Source organism: Orcinus orca, chromosome 10, assembly GCF_937001465.1.
Source record: "Orcinus orca chromosome 10, mOrcOrc1.1, whole genome shotgun sequence".
Lineage (NCBI taxonomy): Eukaryota > Metazoa > Chordata > Mammalia > Artiodactyla > Delphinidae > Orcinus > Orcinus orca.
Genome location: NC_064568.1, coordinates 7,426,217 through 7,445,049, shown reverse-complemented (window position 1 = coordinate 7,445,049; position 18,833 = coordinate 7,426,217). Strand labels below are relative to the sequence as shown.

General features: G+C 47.0%; 2 protein-coding genes across 19 annotated transcripts in view; one reads left to right on the top strand and one right to left on the bottom strand.

Annotated features, from left to right (window-relative positions):
* The window catches only part of SETD5 (SET domain containing 5), a 90,480-nt gene extending 80,055 nt beyond the window's left edge, over positions 1-10,425 (top strand). For 17 of the 18 annotated variants that reach the window (XM_033437250.2, XM_033437255.2, XM_033437246.2 and 14 more), the window contains one exon: positions 232-2,858. In XM_033437250.2, the coding sequence (XP_033293141.1) occupies positions 232-840 (609 nt within the window). In that variant the 3' untranslated portion in view covers positions 841-2,858. Of the gene's footprint in view, positions 1-231; positions 2,859-3,900 lie in introns of those variants that run through there. The other variant, XM_033437262.2, reaches the window with a different exon arrangement.
* LHFPL4 (LHFPL tetraspan subfamily member 4) overlaps positions 1,201-18,833 on the bottom strand; it is a 44,777-nt gene continuing 27,144 nt past the window's right edge. The window contains exon 3 of the mRNA XM_049716089.1: positions 1,201-18,281. Within this exon, the coding sequence (XP_049572046.1) occupies positions 18,181-18,281 (101 nt within the window). The 3' untranslated portion in view covers positions 1,201-18,180. The remainder of the gene's footprint in view (positions 18,282-18,833) is intronic.

Genomic DNA, 18,833 nt, shown 5'->3' with positions numbered 1-18,833 from the left:
ATAGTTTCAGCAGCTTTGGAAATAAGTCATCATCTGCTCACCTTCAGGTAATAAATCATGCCAGAAAAATTAAGTGACCAAAGACAGCCATTTTACTGTCCTTGGTATCCTAAAAAGAACAAATGTTTAAGAAGATGAAGAAAAAGTAGGATATTTTAAATATTCACAAGCCTAAATGGCTTAAATAGGGACTTTTTCACCTCCTTATGTTTTCCTCCCAACTCTTTCTAGCTCCTGCAGTGTGATAGTCCACGGACAGAATCACAAAGCCTCCTTCAACAGAGTTCCTCCCCCTTTAGAGGACATCCCACCCAGTCTCCGGGATACAGTTATCGAACTACTGCACTGAGACCTGGGAACCCCCCTTCTCATGGTTCTTCAGAATCCTCCCTCTCTTCCACGTCCTATTCCAGCCCTGCCCACCCTGTGTCCACAGACTCGTTGGCCCCATTTACGGGGACACCAGGGTATTATAGCAGCCAGCCACATTCTGGAAACAGCACCGGCAGCAGTCTTCCAAGGAGGAGCTGCCCTTCTAGTGCTGCTAGCCCTACCCCGCAGGGCCCCTCAGACTCGCCGACCTCAGACTCGGTTTCCCAGTCCAGCACAGGAACTCTGAGTTCCACCTCCTTTCCTCAGAACTCTAGGTCGTCATTGCCATCAGACTTCCGGACTATCAGTCTGCCCAGTGCTGGGCAGTCAGCTGCCTACCAGGCCTCCAGGGTATCTGCGGTTTCCAATTCACAGCACTACCCACATCGAGGGAGTGGGGGTGTGCACCAGTACCGGCTCCAGCCACTGCAGGGGTCAGGGGTCAAGACTCAGACAGGACTTTCCTAGGGCTTCTGGATTTGGGCAAACAGAACTTGAATGAGCCCATAGCTGCTTCCTTCCAGCTGCCTCTGGAACCTAGGCCGAGCATATTGCTGGGGGAGGGGGTACAAGGTGCCAGAGGATTGGGTCTGGTCAACAAGAAACAAGACTTGTGGTCGTGACTGGCTCTGGCCTTGGAGAAAGATGTAAATCTTGTCTGAAGCAGAGACTATAAAGAAGTTTCTCCCTGCTGTTAAGGGTACATTGTTGACAAGCAAATGGTGTTTCGGTTAGTAATGGTTCTAAGTGCAATGAGTTGTGTTGAAGCCTCCGTCTCCCATCCTTGCCTGTATCCTGTAGTCACTTGTGCAGTGAGGACATCTTTTTAAATCAAAAAAAAAAAAAAGTTTTCAAAGGAAAAAATGGTGAGAAGAGCAAATCTCAAAGCCCCAAGCCATCTGAGTAGTGTTAGGGTTTTATGCACTTAAGAAAAAAGGTAGGTATATAAGACAACCATTCCAAAAGCAGTTATCTGGCCAAGATGTGTCCACCCAAGAATATTCCTTACCTTTGTCTTAGAAACACCAAGAAAGAGGCGGGGATAGTGAAGCTTGGAGTGTGCTTTGACTGAGGGGTGCCTGGATCTCTGAGGAAGAGCTCATGGTCAACTCTTGATTATTCAGGAGCAGACTGTCCTAGTAGATTGTCTGAGCCCCCAGCTGGTACCATCCCACTCCCCTTCCCCCAGCTATTTCACAGCTCAGTAATCTATGAAGTAAGTAGGCAAAGAAAAGAGATATAACTGAGATGGGCCAATTGCATTGCTACTTATCAGCTTTTGGCAATAAATTTGATTAGGAAGGGTCCCAGGTGGTTAGGGAATTCTTTGAATTTTATTTTTTCTACTCCCAATTAATCAGGAGTTGACGATCCCCTGAGTAGGACTGCCTCCATGATTGGGGAGCATGCACTCGTGACTGCAGGGTAAGAGTGGAAAGATACATTTGTGGAATGGCACCGACAGGGCTGTGATTGTGTGTGGCATGTCCCACGTTTCTTTGGGAGATGCTTATTTGAGAGTGGCCCAGGTGAGAGTGTTATAAAGCCACCCACATACCTAATAACACTGTTCTGGATGAGAGATGAGAGCAGACTGGCTTCTCCCCATCAGTGCATTGTGCCTGTTGTACACCCCTGCAGGAGCCCTGGAGCCAGCCAGGTGGAGTACACAATCTTTTTAAATTCCATACGGTTGCCAGCTTATTTCTTTCACTTGTTTACTGTAATATCCGGCGTGTTTTTATTTATCTAATTTTGTATTCAGTTATAACCATGGTAGGGGTAGCAGATATCTGACAGGTGTAATCCCTGGTGCTGCAGTGGACCTTACTTCTTTCTTTTGGACAAGATAATACTGTGAGTCTCCCTCCTTCCTTCCCTCCAGTTTGTTTTCTCCTTTTTTCCCTCAGCCTCTTACATCCCCTTTCTTTCTACCCTCTCCTACAACTATCATATGCACAGTCTTCTCTCTTTGTGTGTGACTGTTACAAAATTTCACTTTTTCAAAATTGAAATCAGGTGTTTGCTCAAATGAGGGGAGATTTTTTTTTAATGCTGAGACTTCAGCAGAATACTTTTCTTTTTGTTTCCCCCACAAACCCATCAGTCTGGGAGAGCGTTGGGAGTGGAAATCATGTTGCCTGGGATGCTGGTTTCTTTGTATATTATATAAAACGTATGTAAATGTCTCTCCATTTGGGCTGGGGTTTGCATTCTCCCCTTGGCTTTTGACTGAGGGGAGAGGCCAGCGGGCAGGCGGCCCTCACCCTGCCTGGCACGTGCAGAGACCCCAGCCACTCTGTGTGGGCAGGGTGCTGTCAAGACCAGACCTCTGGGGGGGGGGGCGGGGGGTGGGGGGGACTCTTGGAAGGGAAGAAGTATCACTTCTTTCTCAAGTGGAGTGTTTACACCTTGCTGTAACATTTGAACTTTCACAAGAGATGTAATAATTTTGATAATAAAATTCTTAACCATAATAATCATAAGTTGAGAACTTCTTTGTCCAGTTCTGTGACCTTGGCTTGCCTGGTTTTCCTAACGCTGTCCTTACTTGAAGAGAGCAAAGATGGACCCACATTCAGGAGACTGTGCTCTTGGTGTTGTTTTGTCCATAATGGGGTCAGGAATACAGACTGATCTTCCTTCACCATTTTATGATTAAGATCAGGCTATAATCCTTTACTAAACAGCTACTGAGTGCTAGGCTATATGTAAGGTGCTGGGAATATGAAGATAAGACAGCCTCCTTCTCTATTACTAGGTACGTTGCTTTCGATGTGATATAAATATTAGAAGCTGAACTGTATTAAAGAAATAAGCAAGTGCACCTTGTATACAACTTCACAGTTAACCAGGCTCTTCCATTTATGTCATTGGTTGTCTCATTCATCCTTAGAATATGTTAAGGTAGGTATATTATTCCCATTCTATAATTTTTTATTAGTTTCAGAGGATATAATGTGTCCAAGATTTCTCTCTTCTAAATGGCAGGCTCCAACTGACAGTATTGGAAATTTTGCAGTTTACCCAGGAAACAAAAAGAGATAGCTAGAGATGCTTTGAAACTGACTAGAAATCACTTAACTAGCAGGAAAAGTATATCATACCAGTTCTTGCCTTAAAAAGCAGTCTGGGCTTTTTAGCCTTCAGGCATCATTTTGATGGTGCATGGTTCTCTGTTTACTAAAGGTCACCCTGAAGAAAAAAATGCACTATTGTCCAAATGGAGTAGGCCATTTACTTTGAAACTACACTGATTATCAGTTCATCAGCACAGCCTTCATAACCTGCTATGAGGCTCAGAGACAGAAAGGTTCCTGTGCTGAAGATGAATAAAGGAAACAGCTTGGAGAAAAAGCATAGTTATTGAAGGAGATGGTGTTCCTCTATAACTTTTCCCTGCTCCTACACTCAAAACTTACTCTGAGATACAAAACCTTGGGCAACTTTATAGGAAAATTACACATACCCATGAGCCTCAAAACACCAATAGCCACAAGACCTTCATGGTATCACGTTCTGTTCCAGAGGAAGCAATGGTGTGTCTGATGGGTCTCAGAACTCCAAACGAGCACTCACTTGGAAGTTCAGCGAGCCAATTTGAGAACAACAGTCAAACTAGAAGGGATTTGCAGTGCGGGCAAAGGTGCTTGGGTAAGTCTGAAGGGGCTGGAGCAGTCTGGGCCCAAGACAATTCTAAACAGCAAAGCTCCCAGGACAGAGCTCCACACTGAAAAGAAACTCCTGATAGAATCCAAATTGAGCAGGAGAGGTGGAGGATCACATTAAATAAAGTATTTTGAATGAGTGAAACTAGGATTGTCCATAAAAGTGTTAAATAACTTACCTTGTTCTTTAACTCCTGAGAGAAACAAGTCATAGGTTGTTCTGCTGGGGCTTCCCTGGTGGCGCAGTGGTTAAAGATCCGCCTGCCAGCACAGGGGACATGGGTTCAAGCCCTGGTCCGGGAAGATCCCACATGCCGCAGAGCAACTAAGCTCGTGTGCCGTAACTACTAAGCCTGTGCTCCAGAGCCCAGGAGCCACAACTACTGAGCCCACGTGCCACAACTACTGAAGCCCGCTCACCTAGAGCCCATGCTCCACAACAAGAAAAGCCACCGCAATGAGAAGCCTATGCACCGCAACGAAGAGTAGCCCCTGCTCGCTGCAACTAGAGAAAGCCCACACACAGCAATGAAGACCCAACACAGCCAAAAATAATATAAATAAATAAATATGTAAAAAAATTAATTGTTCTGCTGAATGTCAACTGCTATTGTTTGCACAGTCCATATTTTAATATTTTACACATACAGAAAAAATGTGCTGTAAAACCTTGAAACTAGAAAGAAATCATACCTCCCTTTATTTACCCATAAAAATGGGTAACAGAAAGTACCATAGTCAAATTCCAAACAGTTACAAGAAAGGAGCAGAATAATATCCCCACAGATAAAAGCATGCTAATGAAATAGGACAGGAAAAGGAAATAACAGGTATACAGATTGGGAAAACAAATGACTGTTCACAGAGGAGGACATAATTGTCTTATAGAAAATCCAAAAGAATTGACCCCCCCAAAATAAAAAGATGCAACTAATAAGCAGTTATAGCAAGGTTGCAAGGTATAAGGTTAATGATATAAATGTCAGTTGCTTCCTTACATACGAACAACTGGAATTTGAAAGTTTAAACACTAACATTTACATAAGAACTGAAAAAATGAAATAGGTATAAATCTAACAAAATATCTAAAAGACCTATATGGGTAAAACTACAGAATTCTTGATGAAAGAAATCAAAGAACTAAAGAAACAGGGATATTCCATGGCCATGAATGGGAAGACTCAATGTCAGGATGTCTGATCTCAACTTGACCTTTAGATTCGTAATCCCAATCAAAGTCCCAGCAGATAGGGCCTCCCTGGTGGCGCAGTGGTTAAGAACCTGCCTGCGAATGCAGGGGACACAGGTTTGAGTCCTGGTCCAGGAATATCCCACGTGCCGCAGAGCAACTAAGCCCGTGCGCCACAACTACTGAGCCTGTGCTCTAGAGCCCGCGAGCCACAAATACTGAGCACACGTGCCGCAACTACTGAGGCCTGTGCACCTAGAGCCCGTGCTCTGCAACAAGAGAAGCCACTGCAGTGAGAAGGCTGCCCACCACTACGAAGAGCAACCCTCACTCAACGCAACTAGAGAAAGCCTGCACGCAGCAACAAAGACCCAACACAGCCAAAAATAAAATAAAATCCCAGCAGGTTGTTTTCTGGATATCAACAAAATTATTCTAAAGTTTATAGGCAGAGGAAAAAGACCCAGAGTAGCCAACACAGTGTTAAAAGGGAAGAATGAAGTCAGCCAGCCTTTGAGACTTACTATAAAGCTACAGTAGTCAAAATAGCATGGTACTGGAATAAGAATAGACAAATAGGTTGATAGAGCACCCGGAAGCAAACCCACACAAATACAATCAACTGATATTTGACAAACAAGCAAGGGCAATACGGTGGGGAAAAGATAGTCTTCAACAAATGGGGCTGGAACAGTTGGACATCCACGTGCAAAAAATGAATCTAGACACAGACCTTAAACACTCTTCACAGGACTTCCCTGGTGGTGCAGTGGTTAAAAATCTGCCTGCCAATGCAGGGGACACGGGTTCGAGCCCTGGTCCGGGAAGATCCCACATGCCATGGAGCAAGTAAGCCCGTGTGCCACAACTACTGATCCTGCGCTCTAGAGCCCAAGAGCCACAACTACTGAGCCTGCGTGCCACAATTAATGAAGCCCGCACACTGCAACGAACAGTAGCCCCTGCTTGACACAACTAGAGGAAGCCTGCTTTCAGCAACGAAGACCCAATGCAGCCAAATAAATAATTTTTTTTTTTTAATGAATCCGCCTGCCAGTGCAGGGGACATGGGTTCGAGTCATAGTCTGAGAAGATCCCACATGCCACGGAGCAACTAAGCTGGTGTGCCACAACTACTGAGCCTGCGCTCTGGAGACCGCAAGCCACAACTACTGAAGCCCACACATCTAGAGCCCGTGCTTCGAACAAGAGAAGCCACCACAATGAGATGCCCACGCACCGCAACAAAGAGTAGCTCCCACTCGCTGCAACTAGAGAAAGCCCGTGCGCAGCAATGAAGACCCAACACAGCCATAAATAAATAAATAAATTTAAGGGAAAAAACAAACAACTCTTAACAAAAACTAACTCAATGTATCACAGACCTAAATGCAAAACTATACCTAGACAATAACAGAAAATCTAGAAAACCTTGGGTTTGGCGATGACTTTTTAGATACAACACCAAAACCACCATTCATGAAAGAAATAATTGGTAAGCTGGACTTTAAAATTAACATCTGTTCTAAAAAATACACTAACAGAGTGAGAAGACAAGCCACATACTGGGAGAAAATACTTGCAAAAGACATCTCTAATAAGGGACTGTTACGCAACATACAAAGAGCTCTTAAAACTCAACAAGTAAACAGACAACCAAAAGCAATCTTAAGATTGAGTGCAATCCTTACCAAAATTCCAATGGCGTATTTCACAGAAGTAGAGCAAACAATCCTAAAATATATGTGGAACCACAAAAGACCCTGAATAGCCAAAGCAATCTTGAGAAAGAACAAAGCTGGAGGCGGGCATCATGCTTTCTGATTTCAAACTATATTACAAAGCTGTGGTGATTACAACAGTATTTAAAAAAAAAGACACATAGATAAATGGAACAGAACAGAGAACCCAAAAATAAACTCACGCATATATGATCAATTAATTTATGACAGAGGAGCCAAGAATATACAACAGGGAAAAGGACAGTCTCTTTAATAAGTGGGAAAACTGGACAGCCACGTGTAAAAGAATGTAATGGGACCACTGTCTTACACCATGTACAGAAATCAACTCAATGGATTAAAGACTTGAATGTAATACTTGAAACTATGAAACTCCTAGAAGAAAACATAGGCAGTATGCTCCTTGCCATCGGTCTTGATTATGATTTTTTGGATTTGACACCACACAAGCAACAAAAGCCAAAGTAAACAAGTGAGACTACCTCAAACTAAAAATCGTCTGCACAGCAGAAGAAGGGGAACCATGGACAAAATGAAAAGGCAACCTACTGAATGGGAGAAAATATTTACAAATCATATATCTGATAAGGTGTTAGTATCTAAAAATATATAAAGAACTCATATAACACAAAAAGAAAAATTGCAATTAAAAAATGGGCAGAGGATCTGAATATACTTTTCCAAGTAAGAGAGACAGATGGCAAACAGGACATAAAAGGTGCTCCACATCACTAATCACCAGGGAAATGTAAATCAAAACTACAATGAAATACCACTTCACACCTGTTAGAATGGCTGTTATCAAAAAGACAAATCAGTTCAATGAAGATGTGGAGAAAAGTGAACCCATGTGCACTCTTGGTGGGGATGTAAATTTTTGCAGCCTCCATGGAAACCAGTACAGAGGTTCCTCAGAGAATTAAAAATAGAACTACCATACGATCCAGCAATCCCACTTCTGGGTATTTACCTGAAAAAAAAAAAGACTAACTCAAAAAGACATTTGCACCCCCATGTTCACTGCAGCATTACTTACAGTAGCCTAGATATGGAAACATCCTACATGTCCATAAATGGATGAATGGATAAAGAAAATGTATATTTACAATGACAGCCATAAGCAAAAAATGAAATCCCACCATTTGCAACAACATGGTTGCTCCTTGAGGGCATCATGCTAAGTGAAGTAATTTAGAAAAAGACAGATACCATATGATCTCACTTATATGGGTAATCTTAAAAAAACAAACAAAAAAAAAACCTCAGGGATACAGAGAACAGATTTGTGGTTGGTTGCCAGAGGTGGAGGTTGGGAGGTAGGCCAGATGGGTGAAGGTGGTCAAAAGGTCAAACTTGGAGTTATAAATAAGTCCTAGGGATGTAATATACAGCCTGTTGACTAGAGTTAATAATACTGTATTTGCGGGCTTCCCTGGTGGCGCCGTGGTTAAGAATCCACCTGCCAATGCAGGGGACACGGGTTCGAGCCCTGGTCTGGGAAGATCCCACATGACGTGGAGCAACTAAGCCCGTCCGTGCACCACAACTACTGAGCCTGTGCTCTAGAGCTCGTGAGCCACAACTACTGAGCCTGCATGCCACAACTACTGAAGCCTGCGCTCCTAGAGCCTGTGCTTCGCAAAGAGAGAAGCCACCACAATGAGAAGCCCGTGCACCACAACAAAGAGTAGCCCCCGCTCACCGCAACTAGAGGAAGCCTGCGCGCAACAACGAAGACCCAATGCAGCCAAAAATAAATAAAATAAATAAATTTTAAAATAATAATAATACTGAATTTGCAAGTTGCTAAAGGAGTAGATCTTAAAAGTTCTCATCGGGCTTCCCTGGTGGCGCAGTGGTTGAGAGTCCGCCTGCCGATGCAGGGGACACGGGTTCGTGCCCTGGTCCGGGAGGATCCCACATGCCGCGGAGCGGCTGGGCCCGTGAGCCATGGCTGCTGAGCCTCCGCGTCCGGAGCCTGTGCTCCGCAGCAGGAGAGGCCACAACGGTGAGAGGCCTGAGTACCGCAGGAAAAAAAAAAAAAAAAAAAATCACAAGAAAACAATTTTTGTAACGGTGTGATGACAGATGTTGATTAGACATTGCGGTGATCGTTTCACAACATAAAATAAAAGCAAGAGAACAGAACAAATACCAAAAGTTATAATTCAAGAAAACTTTTCCTTAAATATTTCAAACTACAGACTGAAAGAACATAATGCATACCTTGTAAATTCAACCAAGAATTCAAACCCAATATCAAGACATTCTAAAATTGTTGGAGTTTAAAGAAAAGAAAAAATCTTGGATATCTAGGCCTAAAAAGTTATTTACAATGGAAGGAAAATTAAGCTCTGTCAGGTTTTGGTTTGTTTTATGGCTGCATTGGTTCTTCGTTGCTGTGCGCGGGCTTTCTCTAGTTGCAGGGAGCAGGGGCTACTCTTCATTGCGGTGCACGGGCTTCTCATTGCGGTGGCTTCTCTTGTTGCGGAGCACGGGCTCTAGGCACGTGGCCTCAGTAGTTGTGGCGCATGGGCTCTGGAGTGCAGGCTCAGTAGTTGTGGTGCACGGGCTTAGTTGCTCTGCGGCATGTGGGATCTTCCCAGGCCGGGGATCAAACTCGTGTCCCCTGCATTGGCAGACGGATTCTTAACCACTGCGCCACCAGGGAAGTCCCTCTGTCAGGTTTTTTGACAGCCACACTTTATGGCAAAAGAGAATGGAATAATATATTTAAGATACTCAAAGAGACTATGAACCAAAAGTTTCATACCAACTATGTAATAGCAGCAAACTGTCATCCTTATGCCAGAACCTGGGAAACTTTATTCCTGTTAATTCTTTCTTAGGAATATGTTAGAAACTGAGCTGATTTGGATGCCCAAACTATCTTAAGAAACAGCAACAGAAAGTCTGGTTGTGAGTTAATTATATGCAGTTAGCTACGTGTAGAACTAAGAATGAATGAGGAATATAAGGTGAGACTGCAGTGTCAGCTGGTTCATGTGACCTAGGCAATGTAAGTACAGTGCAACTACAAAGAAATAAGCAGAAAATAATATGGTTTTAGTAGTTATATTTGTGGTATTATATATGAGGGCTTTAATGTGAGAGGAAGCAAATGAATCCAATGTCCTTGAGAACCAACTAAGAGTCCACATGCCCCAACTGAGTCTGCATGCTGCAACTAAAGATCCCACGTGCCACAATTAAGACCCGGTGCAGCCAAATAAATAAATATTAAAAAAAAAAAAAGACACACCAATTTAAAGAGGCTTCTGCTAACCAGCGACAACATTTTAAGCATTAATTATGATAACTGTAACGGAATCAAGTATGTTTAAATCCATGAGTTCATAATGGTACCAAAACATAATAATTGTTCATCTTGGGAGGATGTTAGGGAACCAACTCTATTTTTGAAAACTAGAAAATAAAGGGAAATACTCCAGCATTATTCTTGCCTTTCCTATACAAGTTGTACCACTATCTGGCTAGATCGAAAATGAGGATGTTTCCCTTTATAGAAGCTCTCCCACAAATAAGAGAATGATAGGTTTGGAGCATCACTATTGTTTAACCCGTAATTACACAAAAGCAATTAGATACTATGTATCTCTTGATTAAAAAACAACAACAACTATGAAGCAGTCATTAAAATGTTCAAACATACACTTGAATGTGAATAAGCATCTAGATCCAGTTTTCTGGAACTACAGAGAACAGAGGGAACTTGTTCAGCTAAACCACAAGAATGGAGCCAGCAAAATCCCAGCTGTGGAACACTACATAACAAATGGTCCAGTTTCTTCAACAAATTGCAAGGAGGGATGAAAAGAAACAAAGTGAGTAAAGACATATCCAAAGAATAGTCAAAACTAAACGATTTTGTTTAAAGATGCTCACTTGGATGAAAAAAATTATAGAAGTTGGAAAGTGATTACAATAAAAATCCAGGCGGTGGTTACTCTTAGGAGGGAAGGAAGGGGGGTAGTGTTTGGGGGCACTGGAAAGGCTTCTGGGGCGGTCAGCAAGATTTTCTTTGGTTATGGTGAGAAGGTTATGTTTAATAGGTCATCTGCCTGTACATTTGTCTTATGCTGCAATATGTCTAACAAAACAAAGAACAAAGCCTTACATAGCCACAATAAACAGGCAAACAGCCCTGCTACTAAGTGACCTAATGTCATTTGAGCCCAGGGTCTCTGTCTGACTTATTTGTGTATTTCTAGAGCCTGGCAGTACCTGAGCAGAACAGGCATTTGACACATATTTTGTTGAATGACTAAATGAATCTGAAGAAGCCTCCAACCCACTCAGGTTGGATTTCGGCACCTAAATGAGCTTTCCAGAACTCCAGATCTGTATGGGTGCCAGCAGATGGTGTCACCAGTCCTTCTGCTCTGCCTCAGTGGACTTGAAAGGGGTTTCAAACTAGAGCTCTGTTGGAAACTTGGAGTCTGGTGAGTTCTACCAATTTCATGCTCCTTAGTCACCTCCCAAAATGACAGTCCTCCATGTCGTCTGGCTTCCCAGCGCTCTCTAATTTTACGACATACCATCCTTCCCTCCCAACTTTTCTGCAGTGCTCTTTTCTTTGATGGACAAACCCCTACCTCCTCCATATTGTCTGTTGGCCTTGACTGAATATGGTTCTCTCGTTAGGACGCCACCTCCTTTGCAGCCTCTGACGTGAAGGCTGCTCCTTCTCACATCCTGTTGCGTGGAGGCTCTCCCTAAATGTTTCCAGACAAAATATATCTTATCCCTCAGATTAAAAATCCCTGCTTCCTCTGCTGCTCACGCATTGGTTACTGCGCTTTCAGCCTTCTTCCTGCTGTCATCTTAACTGTCCAACCTCTCTCTCTGATTCTTTGATTTTTGGGGCAACTTGGCTTGTCTTCTGCACACCGATTTCTGCCATTATCCTTACCATTTGGGTAGACATCCTAACCAGGTTGCCTCACATCTCAAAGTCTTTTATAAGAATTACTCAGAATATTCAGGTCAAATACCCAACTTTCTAATTAGATACAGTCTCCTAACCTTCCAGCTTTTTCACGTAAACTTTAGCACCTTGATTTCTCCATTTCCTCCGTCAGTTTGCCCCATTGCAGGCTCTCCTTTTCCCATACCCAGCCTAGATCTGTTGGTGGCTCTCTGACTCGGCTTACCTTGCACCTCCCTTTCAGTCTATAGTCTACCTTCTGTGCCTGCCCTCCCATCTGTTGGTGTCACCACATATTCATGGTCACCCATCAGTCCTTTTCTTGATCCTTTTATATCCTTGGACAGCTCCTTTAGCAACTGTTCCAAACTTTCATAATTCTTCTCAAACCCCTTGCTCATTCCCTTCTCTTTCAGTAGACAGTGTTGCCTCCTGCTTCACTGAAGAATTGGACGCCATCGGGCAAGAGCTCCCTAAACGTTGTACTTTACCCCCAAAAAGAGGCTTCCTCGCCTCTTCCATTAGTCATCCTCTCTTTATCTTTAAACTCTTACCGGCCATGACCTACATTCAGAACTCCTCCTCCTCCTCTGGATTACATGCTGGTATTTGTCCACTGCTTGTTCACTCTACTTAAGATTTCCTGAAAGAGTTCCAGTCACCGATTCTCCCTTCTTAGACACGCTTCTCCAGAAGGTGACCCGCACTCAGTCACCTCCCATTCTCTTCCTGAACAGACCTCATTTGGGCTCTAACCTCACTCCTCTGAACAGGCTTTTACCAAATCCAGCAGTAGCTTCCTTGTTCCCAAATCTAGGAGACACATTTTTAAGTCCCTAATTCTGGACCTCTGCTCCATCTGATCAGTTGACCTTCCCCTTGAATTCTAAATCCTTGGTTTCGCTAACACCACATTCTCATGGTTCTCGTCATAGCTCTGACTCTCTGGACATCCATTCCTCTGACCTTTATATGTTGTTGTTTTCCAGCATTTTGCAGCCCCATGCTCTTTTCACACTACACAGTCACCCTGAACAAGCTCATCTGTACTTCATATGTCAACCATTACCTGCATGTGTTTGTGTTTCTGGCCCAAATCTTTCTCTTGAGCTCCCAAATTAATTAAGTCAACTGACTACTGGACAGTCCACCAGGATGTCCCACATGCATGTCTCAAATTGAACTGATTATCTTGCTCCCCTGCTATACTGGCAAATTTTTCTTTTCCCCCCAAGCAAAAAATTTAACTCTCCTCCTTGACGCCACTGTATCCATTATCCCCACAATCAGTCAGTTACTAAGTGTAATTTCTATTTCCTAAATATTGAATTCCTTACCTCTCTCAAAAGCACTGCCACCACCTTGCTTCAGGCCAGACTTCTGCTTTACTTTTTCTTAAAATTGTCTCCATCTAACTCAACCCCCTAACACTACAACCAGAGTGATCTTTCTGAAATGCCTATCTAATTGTGTCCTTTTCCTGCTTAAATTCCTGCCCCATTGCTCTTAGGTCTGAACTGCTGTACACAGCATCAGAGCTTAGTCATCATCTGGCCTGTGCTGATCTCTCCAGATTAATCTCTGACCCTCCCTACCTCACAGTTTACAGTTCAGCGTTTCTAAATTGCTCTTATTTCTTCACAGGTTCATTTCGGTTTCTCATCTCAGCCTTTTTCCCCAAGCTGCGCTGTCTTTCATGAATGGCTCTCCTTGCCCCTGCCTGCCTGCCTACCTCCTGTTCATCCTACAGTTAAAATTGTCCATCCCCTGCTCTACCCACCCCACCTAAAGCCATGCAAGGTATCCCTACCTGGGGTACCCACAGTACCTTGCACCAGGCAGACTTCATCTCCCCAACCAGACCCTTAAGACAGAAACTCTGATTTTGTTACTTTAAGTTCCTAGCAGATACTATGTGCTCAAAATGTGTTGAATGAAGATTCAATTCCCAAGTGCAAAAATTATAATCAATGTAGCTGACACATGGGGCATGTTAACTATGTGCAAGACACTGCAAAGCAATTCACACGCATTCCCTCATTGTTCCTTACTTTAGAGAGAAGTGAAAGGACTTGACCAAGGCCACACAGGCAGAAAAGGGTGGAGCCTTGTTTTCAAGCCCATGTAATCAGGAGCTGGCAGAGACTGCCAGCTCTTCTCTCCTTTCGCCTTGGAAACAACAACAATTTTATTTGTTAACAGATTACATTTCAGTTAGGTGTGCAGTGTGACTCAGTCCTATGGGATCTCCAGAAGTCTCTTTAAAATGAAATTGTGGATCAAAGTGACGAGTCCAGGCAGCCACTTCAGGCCATGAGGTGTCCTTGAGGATGAAAGCCAGGATTGAAAGTGGTGCTGGGTTCCATGTCAGTCATGGTCTGGCTACCTCCACATAAGGTCTGTTAATACGCAGCCACGGCTGGTACAAAGGGTCAGGTTGAATCTCGCCCCTCTTAATCCCCTGGGGGCCAACTCAGAGAAGGAGAAGCTAGCATGGGTGATATAAAGTGTTTCTTTATTTGAATGTCATTCCACCTGCACTGAAGCTCAAACCCAGCAGCAGCAGAAGGGGTCTGGACCAAAATCAATGTTACCAAATTGGACGATGAACAGTGAGGACACGTTCAGACGGAACTTACTAATGGGGTGTAGACAACACCAAGCTATCCTAATGACACACAGCATAGGCCCTCTGCTGATCAGAGCTCAGGGGAGGACTGTGGCTCCCTTGTTCCCTTCTCAGGAAACTCCAGTCCCCCCCGAAGGCTAGCCCTGAGCCAGGCAGGGGCCTGCGGAGGTTTCTCGTGCTGGGAAGGTCCCAGCTTCTCCAGAGAGAGGGTTTCCCTTTCTCAGTTCACACTGGAAGCTGGAGAAGGGTGACTCCCCTGTGCCCAAGTAGGAACTTCAAAAGGTGGCCAAAGAATTCTTCCCTACAGCCTTGTCTAAAAGCTCTTAACTTCTTGGCTATAGCAGGCCTGAAAAAGATCTTGATCCTACCCATGGCGTTTTCCTCCATGGGTACTGGTCCCCAGAGAGGAAAGTTCACACATCCCAAGACCCGGAAGGACTTGAACAAGCAGTGCTCTGAACCCCCACTAGGTTGGAGCTGCATTGGCCTCTCCTGAGATAGTCCCACACCAGGCAAAGGAAACCAGATGGTGCCAGAGCCCTCTGGTCCAGGCACGGCTGGGGGAGGGGTGCCTCAGTGGGCCGCTCAAAGCTCGGCGTCTTTCAGGGACCAAGAGACCGATCTGGGAACGGACCATCTCTGCTTCAGCGTCCTCCCGAAGGCTTAAGCGAAGTTGCCAGACGTGGGTGAGAGCAAACTACAGACATCCTTGCTGTGATGGCTTCCTGGCCCCAGAGAGCCATCTGGGCCCCGGCTTGGTGACACTTCAGCCTCACCTGGGGTCTCTGGTTGAAACATGTTTCCCGCTCTGCTCCCACCTCTGCTAAAAAGCTTCAGGGACAGGGCTTTGGTTTGGTACCCACTCCAGCCTCTTTCCCTTCCCTAAGGCACCCTGGTGCTCCTTCAGCCCCACCAACACTCCCCTCCTAACCCCAAGCTCCTGGGTGCGTCTCCCACTGCCCCACAGCAGCTGGCTGGGTGGATGGTAACAGGGAATCACTGTCCAACCACCCCAAGGGGAACCACCCTCCCTTTCTCTACCACTAACCCACTCCAGTGGCGCTAACCTGCTCAGCAATCACCTAGACAGTTCCCTTGATGTGGCGCCTCTACCCCAATGGGGTGGGGCATGGCTGCCTGGGCCCCGCCTCCGCCTCTGAGGAGGTAGGTCCTAACCTTCCCACCAGCAGCCCACAGGGGTCTGTGGCCCCCGTGGGTGATAGGCTCTCCCCTCGCACAGTGGGCACGCAGCAGCTGCTCCCCATTCCTCCGAGTCCTGTCCCCTCTATCCTCCTCTCCTTCCCCTTCCTTTCTCCCCCTGCACCTGGCCTCCAACAGCTCACCTCTCCCTTTGCCTCCTTCCCATCCCCGTTCCTTCCTCGTCTCTGGCCACCTCCCCTCCCACCTCCAGGTGCTCTATCCATCACGCCTCCCTCTCTGGTCACTTGCTCCACTTCTATACCCTCTAAATCCACCCCACCCCCCATCGCCTGGTCTCCCTCCCTCCTTCTCTCCCTGTCTCTGCACCTCCTTCTTCTCTTTCTCCCATCTCTGTCTTCTCCCCATTTCTTTTCTCTTTTTATGGCCGCACCATGCGGCACGTGGTATCTTAGTTCCCCGACCAGGGATGGAACCCGCACCCCCTGCACTGGAAGCGTGGAGTCTTAGCCACTGGCCCGCCAGGGAAGTCCCCTTCCTCCCATTTCTAATCCCTTGCTCCTGGCCCCTCCCCCTGATGCCCTCCAACATTGGGCTTTGGTTTGGATCTTGGAGGAACTCACTTCTGCCCCCCACTCCACACCTTCACGAGGCTCCCCTCACCCTCCCACTCAGCACGGGACCCTGGTGGGAGCAGGGGAGAGGGGAGCACAGTGCAGGGACCACAGCACAAGGGGCAGGTGTCTGCCCAGGAGGAGGGAGTAGAGAGGGCCGGGGTCAGGACTTAGTTAAGTTCCAGGTTTCAGGAACCCTCCCAGGCCCCAGCATGTGACTCCAGTTAGGGTCCAGATGGGGGACTCAGGCAGAGGATTTCTAGGGTCTGTCTTGGAAACTCTGTCAGGTCCAGGTCCTATGGAAATGAACACAAGGCTGCAAATACATGGCACTCGCTGCTTTCCTCCCTCCTTGGGCTGAGGCCGACATGACAGGGAGACCACACGCTTCCCCACTGAGCCTGCAGGGGCCTCATGCCCCCCCTCCACAATAGGCCAGGCAGCCAGTACCTGGAGACAGAAGTAGGCACACGAAATGAAGCCAACCGGCCGCCAAAATGGGGGCTGGAAGGGGCCATCCACGCCCCAAGCCAGATGGCTCTACCACCAGGTCCCCAAGGCAGTGAGGGGAGGTCAGAAACACCTGCAGTCTCCTTCCTGTGCTCCCTGCAGGAAGGGAGGAGATGTCCCCACGGTGGGAGGAGAGGGGGAGAGAAGACTTCATCTGCCCCACAAACACCTACACGCGCGCGCGCGCGCGCACACACACACACACACACACACACACACACACACACACTCATGCCTCGGCTCCAAGCGTGCCCACTGGGTTGCAGACCCTGGGCAAACCGCAAGGCGAGAGGTGGGCAGGGAGGAGGAAGAGGTGGGGAGAGGGTTACTAGGGCTGGGGATGGGGACAGGGGATACCCTGTTCAGAGGTGACCTGCAAGTTCAAGTTACGCAGAAAAGTATCAAAGAGGCAAGACAGTCTCTGCCCTTGGCAGAAGGGGATGGGGGGACAGCACGAGAAGGGGCAGAGGGGCGACGCATCCCCTAATTCCCTACTCATGGGCGCCTCTCCCCAACCCTGACAACAGAGCCAAGAAGTTCTACGCTGTACAAAACAGGCCGGGGTCAAGGGTCCAGTCACTGGTGAGCCATCCGAGCAGGGAGGAGGCCAGGCTAGCCCCAGAGCTACTTCCAGCCCCAGCTGCAGAGGCCAAGCGCCATCAAGACAGGAGTCCAGGCACTGCCTCCAGAGCCTGCCTGTCTTGGCTCAGAGTCCACGTGGACAGGGCCCCAGTCAGCATCTGACCAGAAGGCCCTGTGCTTTCTCCCTCGGTGCAGCTCAGACTCCTTTGAGAGAGCTGGGACCAGGCTGCAGCAGGAGCAGAGAGGCCCGAGGGAGGCCGGTGGCGCCTGGAGCTCTGTGACGAGATGATGGAACCACCATCAGCCAAAAAAAAAGATAGGAAAGAGTCCAGTCTGCTGCCCTGGAGCAGTGTCTTGGATAAGTTTCTGCAGGAGGCGGGGACCAGAGGAGGCGAGGATAGAGCCAGGCAGCAGCCCTCCGGACTGAGGGAGCCTGGTGGGGGAACCACGGCGTCGCCTTCCCCTGAAGACTCTGCAAGGCCCTGGCCAGACTGGAGGGGAAGAGGAGGCCAGGGACTGGGGGCTGTCTCCCTTAGGTCAGTTGAGGGAGGTGCAGACCCAGACCCTCCCAGGCTCTGCAGGGCCTCTCCCCTCCCTCAGGCTGCATCCCAGCCCCAGCCTCTCTTCAAAGCCCGGAGCTCGCAGGCAGGTAGCAGGTGAGGTCAGTCCAAGATCGGGGTCTTCCCTCAGAGCGTGAATGGAGGGATGAGAGGGCAGGAGACAGGACAAGCTGAGGGCAGGTCAACTCCTGGGCTGTGATCCCGGCCTTCAGGGTCCCTGTGAGTGAGCGACGGGACAGGGGAGGACTCCCCATCCAGAGACATCACCCCCTGGCCGCAACACAGAGCTTACTGTAGAGCCCACAAAATCTAAGAGAGAGAGAGAGAATTGGAGAAAGTCAGAGGCCGCCTGGCACTGGGGCTCCGTCAGCCACTCCTCAGGGCAAAGCTGGGCAGAGGGGTGAGCTGCCCAGGTTCTGAAACGCAGCCAGCCCTGACTAGCTGGAAGGCCTTGAGCCAGTTATTCCACCTCTCTGAGCCCCAATTTCCTCATCTGTAAAATGAACATAGCCTACTTCTTCACAGAGTGATTCTGAGGGGTTAAAAAGATGTAAATAATGCCAGCCGAGGGCTTTGCACAGTGTTTGGCACATAGTAAATAGTGGAAATGACACCAAAGTAGAGCTTACTTTTCTTCCAGAGGTCTTTGTCTCAGAACTGAATGGTGAGGCTCACACACCTTGAGTTCCCAATGAGGGAAGGAAATCCCCAGATGCTGAAGGAAGGCAAACTGGGGCTCCCTTATGTCACTTTTAACACTGAGCTGTTAGGGCGCTTTGGGGAGGAAGGAGAGGACACTGAGTGGGCCAACCTCACACTAGTCACAACCCCAAACTTCTTTGGAAAGGCCACGTGGCTGTC